Source organism: Epinephelus lanceolatus, chromosome 19 (genome assembly GCF_041903045.1).
Source record: "Epinephelus lanceolatus isolate andai-2023 chromosome 19, ASM4190304v1, whole genome shotgun sequence".
NCBI classification, from domain to species: domain Eukaryota; kingdom Metazoa; phylum Chordata; class Actinopteri; order Perciformes; family Serranidae; genus Epinephelus; species Epinephelus lanceolatus.
The window spans coordinates 14,726,765-14,739,099 of NC_135752.1; the positions used below are offsets into that span (position 1 = coordinate 14,726,765).

Genomic DNA, 12,335 nt, shown 5'->3' on the forward strand with positions numbered 1-12,335 from the left:
ATGTTGCAATTATATGTTAAATAAAAGACACAACCAACATCTTCACAGGTGACACCTTTAAGATCTGAAACATACCATTTATGCTGGATGAAATCTTGGGACTAATGTTGTTGTTGAGAAAAGTGACACTTTTCTGCCCAGGATAAACAGGCTTTCCATCCCTTTGAGAATGAGAAAAACATTACAATCACACACTTACAGTATCTTGAGCTTAAAATATACCTTTGTAAGATCAGTCAGATCAAAAACACTGATTATATTTACATGCACACTAATATTCCACTATTTTACCACATGACAATATTCTGATTTTGATACAGGTCATGTAAACAGCATATTCACTTTGGATGTTCTGAATTATGCCTTTTTCGAAGTGTAGCATTTTCCGATTAAGACGTGGGATATGCTGTTATTCTGGTTTTAGGAGCATTCTTTGGACATGTACTTAACGCAATCGGAATATGCGTCATCACTGGGGTTTTTACTGCAGTTTGTGACACACAGCTTCTTGCCTGTATGGTCACTTCTGTGCATCGTCATGGATGTGTTGTACACAATCAAACTAGCCAACAGTTTGCGAAGTTGTGGGGTAGAAATGACTGCCCAAAAGAAAAGTCCACATTTCTGGTTGGAAAAAGAAACACACCTACTTTTTAACATTACAAAAGACTTGGATACCAACAGGTTTTTGGATACAGCCTACACAAATATCACAATGCCGACTTTTTCAAGAAAGTGGTTGAAGAGTTAAAAGAGGAAGACTGTGCTTGCTCAGTCGAAAACAAGTCAGCCACTGGTGGAAAGCTCTGAAAAATTCCAATTTTGACGCAAAGAAGTGAAATGACACAGATGGCTCAAAGCGTTCCACTTTTCTTAATTGTGACATGATGAACAAAATGATAGGGCACATTAATTGGAGTATGCACAGCTGCATGTAAACAGGAATATTACTAAAATGTTCATGTTTGTTAACCATGTAAACACCTTAGTAAGAACATGTCTTTTTTGGCATAAGGGCAAAAACTGGAATATTTTGTGCAGGTAAACATAGTCACTGACTTAACAACATAGGCTACACATGTTCTTTTTGACTACCTTGTGGCTTTGAGAGTGAGGTTGTCGAGGGACAGCTCCAACAGTCTGGTGCTCTCACTGAGAGTCAGGTCGTGCGTAGGAGCACCACTGATGTAGTGGATTAGATCAAGTGGTCTCAGGCTGCCCTCCTTAAAGGCCACTGAACCGGGATGGATGTTTTTCACAAACAAGACATCGAATACGCTGTCACTGCCACCATCCAGTTCCAGACCTGGTTACAGAACAGGGAGCAAAACACTTTAGACTTTAGATGAAGTACAGAATCTGGAAATGCTGCAAGACCTACAAACAGACAGTATACAGTGCCTGAATTTGAATTGTGCCAGACATGTTTAATCTTTTTAATGAAGTCTGAGTCTTACCTAGTGGATCTTGGCTGCCCTTAAAGCAAATGTCAGGCAGCAGGTGGGCCTCTATGGGGGGCTTAGGAGGCTCCAGGACCCTCCCCACCACCAAATCTACAACACGGGGGGCCGCACGCACAAGATTGACCACCTCGGTGTGGCCCATATTGCTTACGTCTGTGTTGTTCACCTGGAGATAGAAAATAAAAGATTCAACCATTATGGATTTAAAGGAACAGCTTGACAATTTGGGAAACACGCTTATTTACTTTGTTATAGAGAGTTAGATGAGAATATCTCTACTACTCTCGGATATACTGTGCTACTAACTTAGCTTCGCATAAAGACTGGTGGCAGGTTGGAACAGTAGAGGATTAGGAATGTACCGTAATCATTCGGTCTCCAGGTCTGAGCCTTCCATCTCCTCTGGCTGGATCTTGGACGATGTCATGGATGTAGCACCCATGATCGTTACCTTTGGTGAGGGTGAAGCCCAGGCTGCCTTTTTCTGATTTCACCAAGGAGACCTTTAGCTCGACTTCCTAACAACAGAAATTAATCTCAGTTAAAGGAATTATCCTTGGTCTAAATACATGTTTAAAATTTAGATCTACATTTTCTCTTTCTCAGTCCTTACCGGGACAAAGTCCTCCATGTCCTGTCCATTGCCGGACACAGTGAGGTTTAAGGGCAGAGGCAGTGGAGGGGGCAGAGGATCAGGGCTTGGGGCATTGGGGGACGACACCATGTGCAGGTGGGATGACTCCAGATCAGATGTCACAGGAGATGAAGGACCCCTGCCCGAACAGCCACACAGATACAATTATATGACGTATCAGAGAATATAATTAATGCAGATGATATGAATATTATTTTAACACTGTTCGTGTACCTCTTGCTGAGGTCTGATCTCGTCATCGACAGGTTTGGGGAATAGAAGGCTGAGGTGACAGTGTCGTCCAGCTGACCAGTGCTGTCGTAGCGTCCCAGTCCCAGGTTGCTGCTGGGGGTGTGGTAGACACTCCGATCCCAAGTTTGCCTGCTATGCTCCACAGGGCTCGGGCTGAAGGCTTCCTCCACCTCCTCATCCCCGTCGGTGCTGTCGCTGTAGCTGTTGTGTCTGCCAGGGGTTTTGTGCAGCAGCCTCTCCAGGGCGTCCTCCACGGGGCCCTGACTCCTCTTGCCTTGTATACCCGGAGGAGAGGCTGTCCTGCCAAAGCTCAGGCTGGACTCTGCCTGGGTCACTGGCTCCTTTCGGGGTGATGGCATGGGTGTCTGGGAGGAAATCAGGTTAAAGTAAGTTTCCAGCAATCAATAGTACTTGAAATGCCCACACTGTAGTAGGGACAAAAAAGAGCACTGTTCACTAATTCACCAAAGCTGAAGTGTCCATTTCGGGAAGAACTCCATATTCAGGTCGACAGAGGAGCAAAGTTACTTCCTGTCCTGTTCCTCGCAAGGCTGATATCACCTCCTATATGAAGGATTTAAAGGACACAGATATTACATTCCAAAACATTCTTATTCAACTTCATTACCATTTATGTGAGTGCATTGACTGCAGCAGGAGAGAAATCTTGCTTACATGTTGTGAGAGTCCTTTGAGTGGCGTCTGATTGACCCGCATGATGACGTCACCCACGTTAATGCGACCACTCTCTGCAGCTGGTTGGCCAGGAAACAGCTTTTTAACCCGCACCATGCTGGAGCCGGGAGGTTCGTCAGGGATGTTCTCCTCTCGACTGAAACTGAAGCCCAGCCCTGACGTGTTCTTCAGCAGACACACCTCAAACACATTATCTGTGGGGACGAAGACACGCAGGTGAACTGGATATTCTTTCCTGTCCAGATGTGTTAACACTGTGATAAACTGGAAACGAGTCCAGTGTGTGTACCCTGTCAATCTATCTTTACTTTCACAAATGGTACAATCATATTTAACTTTTTAAAAAGGCTGCTTGATAGCACCAGTTTGAGCTCAAGCTAGATCCTCTATTGAAGAGAGTGAGTTACTGAAATTTAAAACACCTCTAAAACATATTGACAAAGCCCCACTATTTCCCACCATATTAAATGCTAGGTTCACATTTTCCTACCTCAAAATTACAATCTCAAAGATCTTTTTTTTAATTATTTTTGGTGGCACCTATGGCGATATACGGTAATTACATGTGTGTTTTTGGATCTCTGTTCTCAGTAGATCTGATAAGTGTCACCTGTGTGATGTCTGTTGGTCTTAGCTTTGTATGTTTAAACATAGTTAACATTCATTCACAATGCTAGCAGAGACAGGACTATTGCGTTAGCCCCACCTGCCCTCTCTAGAAGACCAACCATTGTTGGGTGATGGTAAACTTGAAGTTAATTGTGCACCGCTTATGATTGTTCCTTGAAATTTCACCAGTTCAGTTCAGTTATAGGCGATAGATAGTGACTTAACAGGCTTTTATTCAAATGAAAAAAATTGAGATTATTACTTTCATACAATACTCACATGCCAATATAGACACTGAAAGCGCTACTGGTGGCCTTAAATGTTCCTCCTGTAAGTGATCCCTCCTTAAAACATTTCCAATGTCATTGATGGAGACAAAATCCAAAGTCTTCATTCTGAGCTAAAATGCCGTCTGAAGCTCAGCTTAAGCTAATATGAGGTTTCAGCAGTCTGAATCACACAAATCAAGCGGGTGTCTTCCAAAATGACTGTCTAATTAGTAGCTAATTCCAGCTTTATGTTACTAATCAGCCAGAAAACACTGTCTGTGGCTCACTAAAATACAAAGTCAGAAATAGATCGACATAACGTGCCACATCTACAGCAGGATATAAAATAAAAACAGCTAATCTTAGGAAAGCAATATACTGGTCTTCTGGATCCAAACGAGCTACTGAGCTCTAAATAGGCAGCAGCATGCAGCTAATGGGTTGTACACACACACACACCCATTTTCTTTTAAATGAGATTACAGCAGGTTACTTTGTTTAGAGAGACCAAAGTGTTTTGTGTAACACTGTTAAAGAATATATGAGCTAAATAAGTGTTTTCCTGTTTACTTTTAATATTCATACTGGGCAGGATGGGATTAGGGACACATTAGGGTATACTAAAATGGATTAGCTTTAAATATTTGTTACTTAAGAAATCAAGTTTATAATCTTGCTGCTTGAAAATCATTGTGTGCCGTGTTGTCGCCTCACCTTTTGTAACAAAGCTGTACTCTGGTTTTTCTTTGACCTCAAGTGGCTGCTCTTTACTGTTGGCCAGGTCTTGGTCGTTGCCAGAAGTTCGTGGCGTGCACTGAGGCGTGAGGGGAGCATGGACACTGTCTGCGAGCAGATGACCCTTCTCCAGCAACAAGTGCACCGTCTGAAGTGGAAAATGATTTGCTTAGTGTGAGTGACCAGCTGGGGTGTCAGCAGGGCGCTCATGTTAAATGTCATCCCTCACCTGCCCAGTGTCTCTGAGAGCCTCTACTGCTTGTTGATGAGTGGCTCCCTCCAGACTTTTTCCATTGACGGCCACCACACGGTCACCTGAGCATAGGGCAGACACAAGAGGAGTCAAAACAGATGAAGACAGACACTCTTCTTTTGTTCCAATAATTCTGAATTAGTTTATAACTAAGTCTTTCTGTTTTATGTGTGTTTAGGCCGTCACCTTTCTGTATCCTTCCGTCGAGCTCAGCAGCTCCTTTTGGTATAATGGCTTTAACGTAGATGCCTCCATGTCGAACAGTCGTGTTGACTCCTCCCTAAGAAATAAACACACCTTTAAGTCCTATCAGCTAAAGTTAAAATAGCTCCTTATGTATTTCCTATGGGGTTTGATGGCAGGTGTGGAGGTTTTTTCATTGAGTATAACTGCTAAATGATAAATGCTTTGTCTTTACTGTGGGTTCAGACACCCAATTTCGGTTCATTACAAATACTATTATTATAAAAGAATATACCAACCAAAGTTCACAAGAGAAGTATTTGAAAGCCACTTGGCAAAATCATTCAGGACCAAAGTTCCCCTGAAGTTCGCACTGTGGTTTGTTAGCATGCATGTTTTGTGGACCTGACCACAGATCAGGGTTTTGTTGATGCCCGTGTGAACAGCACAAATAACTGGCTCAGATTTAGGTTTAGTAGGTGTTGCCAGTTATTTATAAATGCCATTAGCTGCTTCATGCCTGATGAAACACAGCAGTTACTTTTCTTTCGTTGCCTTTCACAGGCGCTTATCTCGTCTGTGTCAGTGGAAAAGCTCACGTTACAAAGAGGGAATTCATTTTTTCATGCTTCTTTTTTGATTGTTGTGTCCTAATAATGTCCTCAATATTTAAATTATGCTTTGGTTTTTTAAGTTTTCATGCAAGCTAGACAAAGCTTTTATCATATCACAATTATGAATTATTCACAAATGAAAAAAATCCCCCACTGTGATGTTATTGACAAAATTACCACAAGGTTAAATACTAATAATCAGAGACAATGTCCATTTGGTTATGGCAGTACTGACAATGGGTTTATTGTTAAGATGAATTTCATGGTGATTTCAATACACACTCAATCTGTTATTATTCTCAAACATTAATATTTGACAGACCTCTGGTCTGATGACACACAGTCAAGAGATTTGTTACTGAGTGTTATTGTCAATCAATAAGGTGTTCAAATTTTATATTATAATAGTTTTAATTATATTGGTGGCACTCCAGTAAGTCACTCTGGAGTCAGCAGCAAAGCCAAAGCCATTAGAAAGCTCATTAAAGGAATATGTTGAATTAGTGAAGCTGTTTTCTTTCATGCGTCCGCAGTGAGCGAAGAATACAAAAATACAGAAAATTCTTGATGAATTGGAGTGAAAGAGGTCTGTGTTTAACAACAGCAAAAAAGCTGTTTCCAAACACTACAACTCATGCAGTATAATCTAAGTCTCATTTATCCAGTCGTATGCTCAGTACTTCCCAAACACATGAATCTTCACTGAAACCTTACTATTTAAAACATTTCCACATGAAAAGTCTTACACATGGACAAGTAGTGCGCCGGGGCAAGCACATGCATTTGTACTCTGTCAAAGAAATGCAGAAGTGGAGTTTAAATGCAGGTGCTTGCCCTGATGCACTACTCAAATGCAGATGTATTTTATATGGTAAGGTTTTAGCAAAAATGCATTTGTTTGGGAAAAACTGAGCATGTGACTGGTCAAATGACATCTGGATTATACTGTACAAGTTATGTGAGAGTTTGTAAACAAATGTTTTGATATAGTTTAGCTGTTGCTCAATGCAGCCCTTTTTTGCTCCAATTCATCAAGATTTTTTTGGATTCTTCGTTCACTGTAGAAACATGCGAGAAAAACATTTTTCTTCAAAAATTCAACGTAACATGGGGTGAGTAAATGATATACAAATGATCGTTTTGTGGGTGAAGTATTCCTTTAACAAGTCCTGTTTAAACTGTTTATGGTTCTTACTGTAAATGTACTAAACATACTGCATGATTTTATTTTTAAAAAATCCTTATTGATTAAAAAAAAAGGTAGCATGCAGAAAGAATCAGGTGGACAATAATCTCACAAAAGCTTCCAGAACTGACAACAAACCGCGTTATAAAAGCAAACCAAAACCAAGCAACATTTAAACAAGATGAAGGGGAAAGGGGTCAAACAAAGAGAGGGTGAAAACCTTGCCGAACAGTACCGTGACACTTATGCCCAGGCTGCTGTCTTTTTTAGACAGCTCAATGTCAAATAGTTCTCCTGGACGGAGACTATTGACCCCTGGGGCATTACCATTTAAATTTTCCATGATGTATTCCTGCAAACAGAGAACAGGGTATTAAGTTGAATTATCACAAGCTGGAACATGCAGAAAGAAGAAAGGATCATGGGAGAGTGAGGAAGCTGAACTAGGTAACACTGAGAGGAAAATGAGCAGATATCACATTCAAGGAATGACATGCAGTGTAAAGGTTAACAAACTGCCTTGCATTGACATTGTACGTGCAATGACAGGCAAAGGTTAAATACAACAGGCAGTTAGTTGTGCCAAGCATCTGACAGGTAATGTGTAATGCTTGTTTGTGGAAGAAGAACCACTCTTATCATGCTTCATTAACAAAAAACTTTCTTTTTTGCTCCACCAGGATTAAAAAAACAAAAACAAAAACGTTTGTGAGTTTGATTCCTAGATCTCCTGAGTAGACTGACTACTCTGTAGGATGTTGTATAAAAGCAAAGAATCCTTTTACACCAATGAATTCATAAACACAAAGGCCGCACCTTTTTGACTTTGAGTTTCTCTTGACTACTGGAATACGTCTCCTCATCCATGTCTGAATCCCCAAAATCAGAATGCTCAGAAACTTTGGGAGCTTCTGACACTTTAGCTTTTCTAGTTTTGGGTGGCAGAGCCGGCGGCATAGGATCCGAACCCACATTAGGTTCTGGTCTATGATGTTGGACAGCGGATGCAGGTTTGGCAGTAGCTGTAGCTCTTTCCAGACACTGCTGAACTCCATTAGCAGGGGGTGGGCTGATTTTAGCAAGACTGCTTTTCCTGGAGTCCTGAGAACTGGGGCTGGTGTGCTGTTGGACTGGGGAGGAGGTGGATGAAGGTGTGCCAGCACTGTGGAGAGTGGGGCTGGGGCTTCCTGTTCCCATCTGCTCCTCTGATGAGGTATCAACGTCCTGTTCTCTTTTCTGGCCAGAGTTAAGTATCTTCAATGCAGACTTGGCTTGGTAGGGAGTGTAGCCTGAAGAAGAGTCTGTCAAAACAAGGAAGAACAAAAATAGCTGCAGTTACATGGACACTAATCACATTCCAAGTGAATTGTTGACATGGATGCAAGATAAAGTTATGTAATAAAGCACCAAAAGCCCCACAGCATTTAATCATAATATAACTTTTTCGACTTGTGCAAACTGGTTCCACCCCCTGTGAAATGTCTACTCTGACAGAAACATAACAGAGGTATAAGTTTATTCTCAACCAAATAGAGAAAATTCCCATTAAACCCCATTAAAAAATTCCTTCTAATCAAGCAGATCGGGTCAGTCTCTTCCAATTGAGGTGGTTACATGGGGCATTTTTATTCTGATTGGGCTATTATCCTGATTATTAGTGCAATATTAGGGTTCATGTAAACGCACCTAATGAGATTAGTGACAAGTCTAGAAGTCGGAGAAAACACTGGTGATAAAATCTTTATATTACGACAAGAAATAAATAAGTCCAAAGCATAATAATTTGTACAAATACTAACAAAACATCACACTCATATCCTTGCTTTTACCTTTGTAGAGCCTCTCTTTGGGCTGTAACACCACCAGAGAAACATCATCGGGAGCATTTTGGAGAATGTCAACCGTGGTGGCATGAGAGAGCCCTTCTAGCTTCATATCATTCACTGAGATCAGCCGATCACCTGCAGCAACATTACAGCTGTCACGCTCACGCTAGCACTGCTGACAATTCTCACAGCAGATAACAAATTTTAAATAACTACCCTTATTGAAGGAAGAGTGCAGAAAAACACTGTCCTACCAGGTTTGAGGCAGCCGTTGAGATCAGCAGGACCCCCAGGAGTGATGGAGCTAATGATGGTGCCGAGATCCATACGACCAGAGTTCTCCCCTCCAACAACCTGGAACCCTAGAGAGCATGCAAGCACAAACAGATGTAAACCTGTAAATATATTCACTTATTCAAACAAAAAACATATTGGGAATATCTGTCAACTCTGACAGCTGAGAAATGGCAGCAGAGGAGGTGTAAAATTGAGTTGCTATTTTAGGAAAGTGCATATACACCCTTACCCAGGCCATATTTCACATCTTTCTTCAGGTTTACAGTTGTGATTTCTCTCTCTGGAGATGGCAAGGCAATGAGCTTTTTCTTGAGGGACTCTGTGCAGCACAAAGACACATGGCATTTACTGGAAAACACATGGACTCTGTAATTTCTGATTGATGCATATCATTATAATTTGGGTAAATTAATTTCTGAGGATATACAGTAGGCCACTCTGAGAGGATTAGTATATCTACACTGTAAGTATTAATCAGCTCAGGCAGGCATACAGTTTTGCCGAAGGGCTCCTACTTTAGCACTGTTGGCTAATGGGCCTGAAAAGAAGGGTTAAGCTAGGATGAAAGGGAAGGTCATGAGTTCAGTGCCAAGCATGAAGCTATTAAATGGTGGGAGCGGTGCCAGCTCCACAGGCAGGCAGCGCTGAGAGGACAGAGACTCAATTCTGTATTATATAATTGTGATTTAGAACACAGACTTTTTTTTAGTTGTATATCCGTACTTGGCCGTGCCACGATCAGCATATGGTTCAACAGATTGAAGAGGGGGGGATTAAAAATGTTACAAAATGAGTGAGAGCAGTTAGATATTTCCTGTGTTTTGACATTATAGTGTATACAAAGCATGGAAATCCAGAGTCTATGTGTATAGGGAAATAAAAGATAGAATTCTGATACGTACCGTTAACAGAGGCTGGGGTTGAAGGGGGTCCAGAGGAACTGTGCATACTGACACCTGGTTACAGAAACACAGGAGATAAGCAAGGCCAAGCTTTAGAGAGCAATTAAAACTTCTTGTCTGCCTCTCTGCCAATTTACAGCCAATAATATAGGAACGTGTTTGTGGAATAAATAATCAACACATAAAGAAGCCCCAGCATGATCAGGCCATTATATAGACCAATATCACAAATTTACCTCAGGGGGCTTTACCATCTGTACAGCACAATACACCATCCTCCTTAGACCTGCTTCGGATGAGGAAAAACTCCCCCCAAAAAATGTTTAACTGGGATTAAAAATGAAAGAAACCAACTGAATATGTAGTGAAGTAGTTTTCTCCTGCTGGAGTTCCCTCTCGGCTCATAGATTTTACATTGTGATGACATCACAGATTTTTAAATCGCTTTTCTGGAGAAAAGTTATACAAATATAAAACCTCCACTGATCAAAAATTCATAGTAGAAAGAGTCATAATTGACCTTGTCTCCAGTTCAAGGTGTCCTGTCAGCAGTTTTACAGATATTTCTTTTACAATAGTGGCGTATGGGGAAAGCAGGTGTTGTTTTCACTGCAATACCGTGAGCGTCAACTGCAAAAATTTGGAAGCAAGGCTGAGCAGCGTCCCAGGGGTACTGGGACTGATCCCTCTCCCAGGACAGTCAGATGTGCAATAGATAACGTGTACAGAATAATCAGTACAATAAAATTACAGTATAGAGCACTGGTACTTAAGCAGTGGTTCGGGGGACCCCCGTGGATCCTTGAGGGAATTCCAGGGAGTCCCCAGAAAAGGGGGAATAGTTCATTTTCACTATTTATTTCACTGTTGATGTGAGCCCACTGTGAGAAAGATTCATAAGAGAGACTACTCTGATCATAAGTTTAACATCCTCCGCAGTTACTGTAGTTGACATTGGCAACTATAGAATTCTGGTCTTAATCATATCTGACAACCAATATCTTTTGAGATGGAGGTCCCTGAAGCCACATCTCATCAAATTGGGTCCATGACCTAATGTATATCAATTCAAAGGGCCTTGACACAAAAAGGTTGAGAACCACTGATACAGACAATCAGGATAGCATATTATGTGAAGTGAACAAAATAAACAAAAGCTAATCTTGGGCACAGTAGGGAAGATATAAATATCTTTCTGGTGTCTGTATAAATGTCTGTCTGTTTCTTTTTTTTAAACTGCCCTTATGAGTATTAGTTATATTCTCTAAATAAACTAAATGGATGTTACTTCTTGCATTTCCATAAAAGAAATTTTAAGAAACACAATGTAATGTTCCCGATAATGGAAATAGGTTTCTGTACACCGGCTAATAATATACCACGGATGCAAAGTATTGAATGTAAAACATGACACCTGTTTTTCCTACTTACTGCTGACATGTCACAGTGGAGCCAGACAGGTGAGAAGCATCTGACTTATCTAATGGAAGAGAGCTGGAGCTACATAGAACTACCATCTTAACTGCTGGTGAAATATATATTAACTATTCTGATTAATATTGTAGAGTTTCCAGCACAACTACGATTACTTTGATTTATAAAAGAACAGGCGTCCACTTCAGATGGGAACTCTACAACAACTGCACTCCCCTTCACCAGAGAGATGTTTTATAGGTCAGCATCCTCACCTACTACATATGCTTGGCCAGTGTCCTCTATGGAGGAAGAGTCAGATTCTTTTTTGGACCTGCTGAGACTCCACACCGGGCTGCTGTGGGACACTGTGCCAAAAGATCTGAGAAGCAGGAAGAGAAAGAATAGAAGATTTAGCCTGAGCATGCAACTTGCCTCATTGAACGGGGGCAGAGGAACAAAAAAGGATACTGAATGTAAAAAAAAAGGAGAGCTTGGTTTAACTAAACATTTTCCATTCTTTGTGCATACAGAATCCTACTGGACTTATAATCACACGTCATCTGTAATGCTGACACGAGAGGGAGCAACTGGCATAAAAACAGTTTGTTAGTCATTTGAAATAGGAACACACACTGGTGAGCATAATCACACAAAAACACAGACATAAGGGTGCATGTGCACCCACACACACACAGACCCCCAGAGGTTTAATTAGAGTCTTGAGGTAGAGATGTCTGTGTCTCTGTGGTGTTAGGCGGAGCTATAGTCCCAGTAACAAGTCCTCACTTAGTAACCTCAGCCTGTCCTTAAGTGAGCTTAGAGACTCTGGCACTGCAGGCTCTGCAGAGGGCCAACTAATAAACACAAGATCCCATTTCCTTAACTGAGCATGAAATATGATTTTTAAAGGAGAAATTAAAGGACTGAAATAAAATATTCTAGTTCCTGCATAGTCTGATGGAATGAAATACCAAAGAAATAACGTCATGATTTTATTGTG

At 41.1% G+C, this 12,335-nt stretch overlaps 1 protein-coding gene across 6 annotated transcripts in view; it reads right to left on the bottom strand.

Moving 5' to 3' along the window:
• ptpn13 (protein tyrosine phosphatase non-receptor type 13) overlaps window positions 1-12,335 on the bottom strand; it is a 55,249-nt gene that overhangs the window by 6,613 nt on the left and 36,301 nt on the right. For 2 of the 6 annotated variants that reach the window (XM_033646653.2, XM_033646658.2), the window contains exons 19-36: window positions 11,608-11,714; window positions 9,920-9,973; window positions 9,247-9,336; window positions 8,975-9,082; window positions 8,724-8,855; window positions 7,711-8,195; window positions 7,130-7,246; window positions 5,098-5,191; window positions 4,888-4,973; window positions 4,638-4,806; window positions 3,025-3,239; window positions 2,815-2,913; window positions 2,332-2,714; window positions 2,077-2,236; window positions 1,826-1,981; window positions 1,458-1,629; window positions 1,096-1,306; window positions 76-161 (exon numbers count right to left, since the gene is read on the bottom strand). In XM_033646653.2, coding sequence (XP_033502544.2) covers window positions 76-161; window positions 1,096-1,306; window positions 1,458-1,629; window positions 1,826-1,981; window positions 2,077-2,236; window positions 2,332-2,714; window positions 2,815-2,913; window positions 3,025-3,239; window positions 4,638-4,806; window positions 4,888-4,973; window positions 5,098-5,191; window positions 7,130-7,246; window positions 7,711-8,195; window positions 8,724-8,855; window positions 8,975-9,082; window positions 9,247-9,336; window positions 9,920-9,973; window positions 11,608-11,714 — 2,924 coding nt within the window. Of the gene's footprint in view, window positions 1-75; window positions 162-1,095; window positions 1,307-1,457; window positions 1,630-1,825; window positions 1,982-2,076; window positions 2,237-2,331; window positions 2,715-2,814; window positions 2,914-3,024; window positions 3,240-4,637; window positions 4,807-4,887; window positions 4,974-5,097; window positions 5,192-7,114; window positions 7,247-7,710; window positions 8,196-8,723; window positions 8,856-8,974; window positions 9,083-9,246; window positions 9,337-9,919; window positions 9,974-11,607; window positions 11,715-12,335 lie in introns of all 6 variants that reach the window. The other 4 variants (XM_033646652.2, XM_033646654.2, XM_033646656.2 and 1 more) reach the window with 3 other exon arrangements.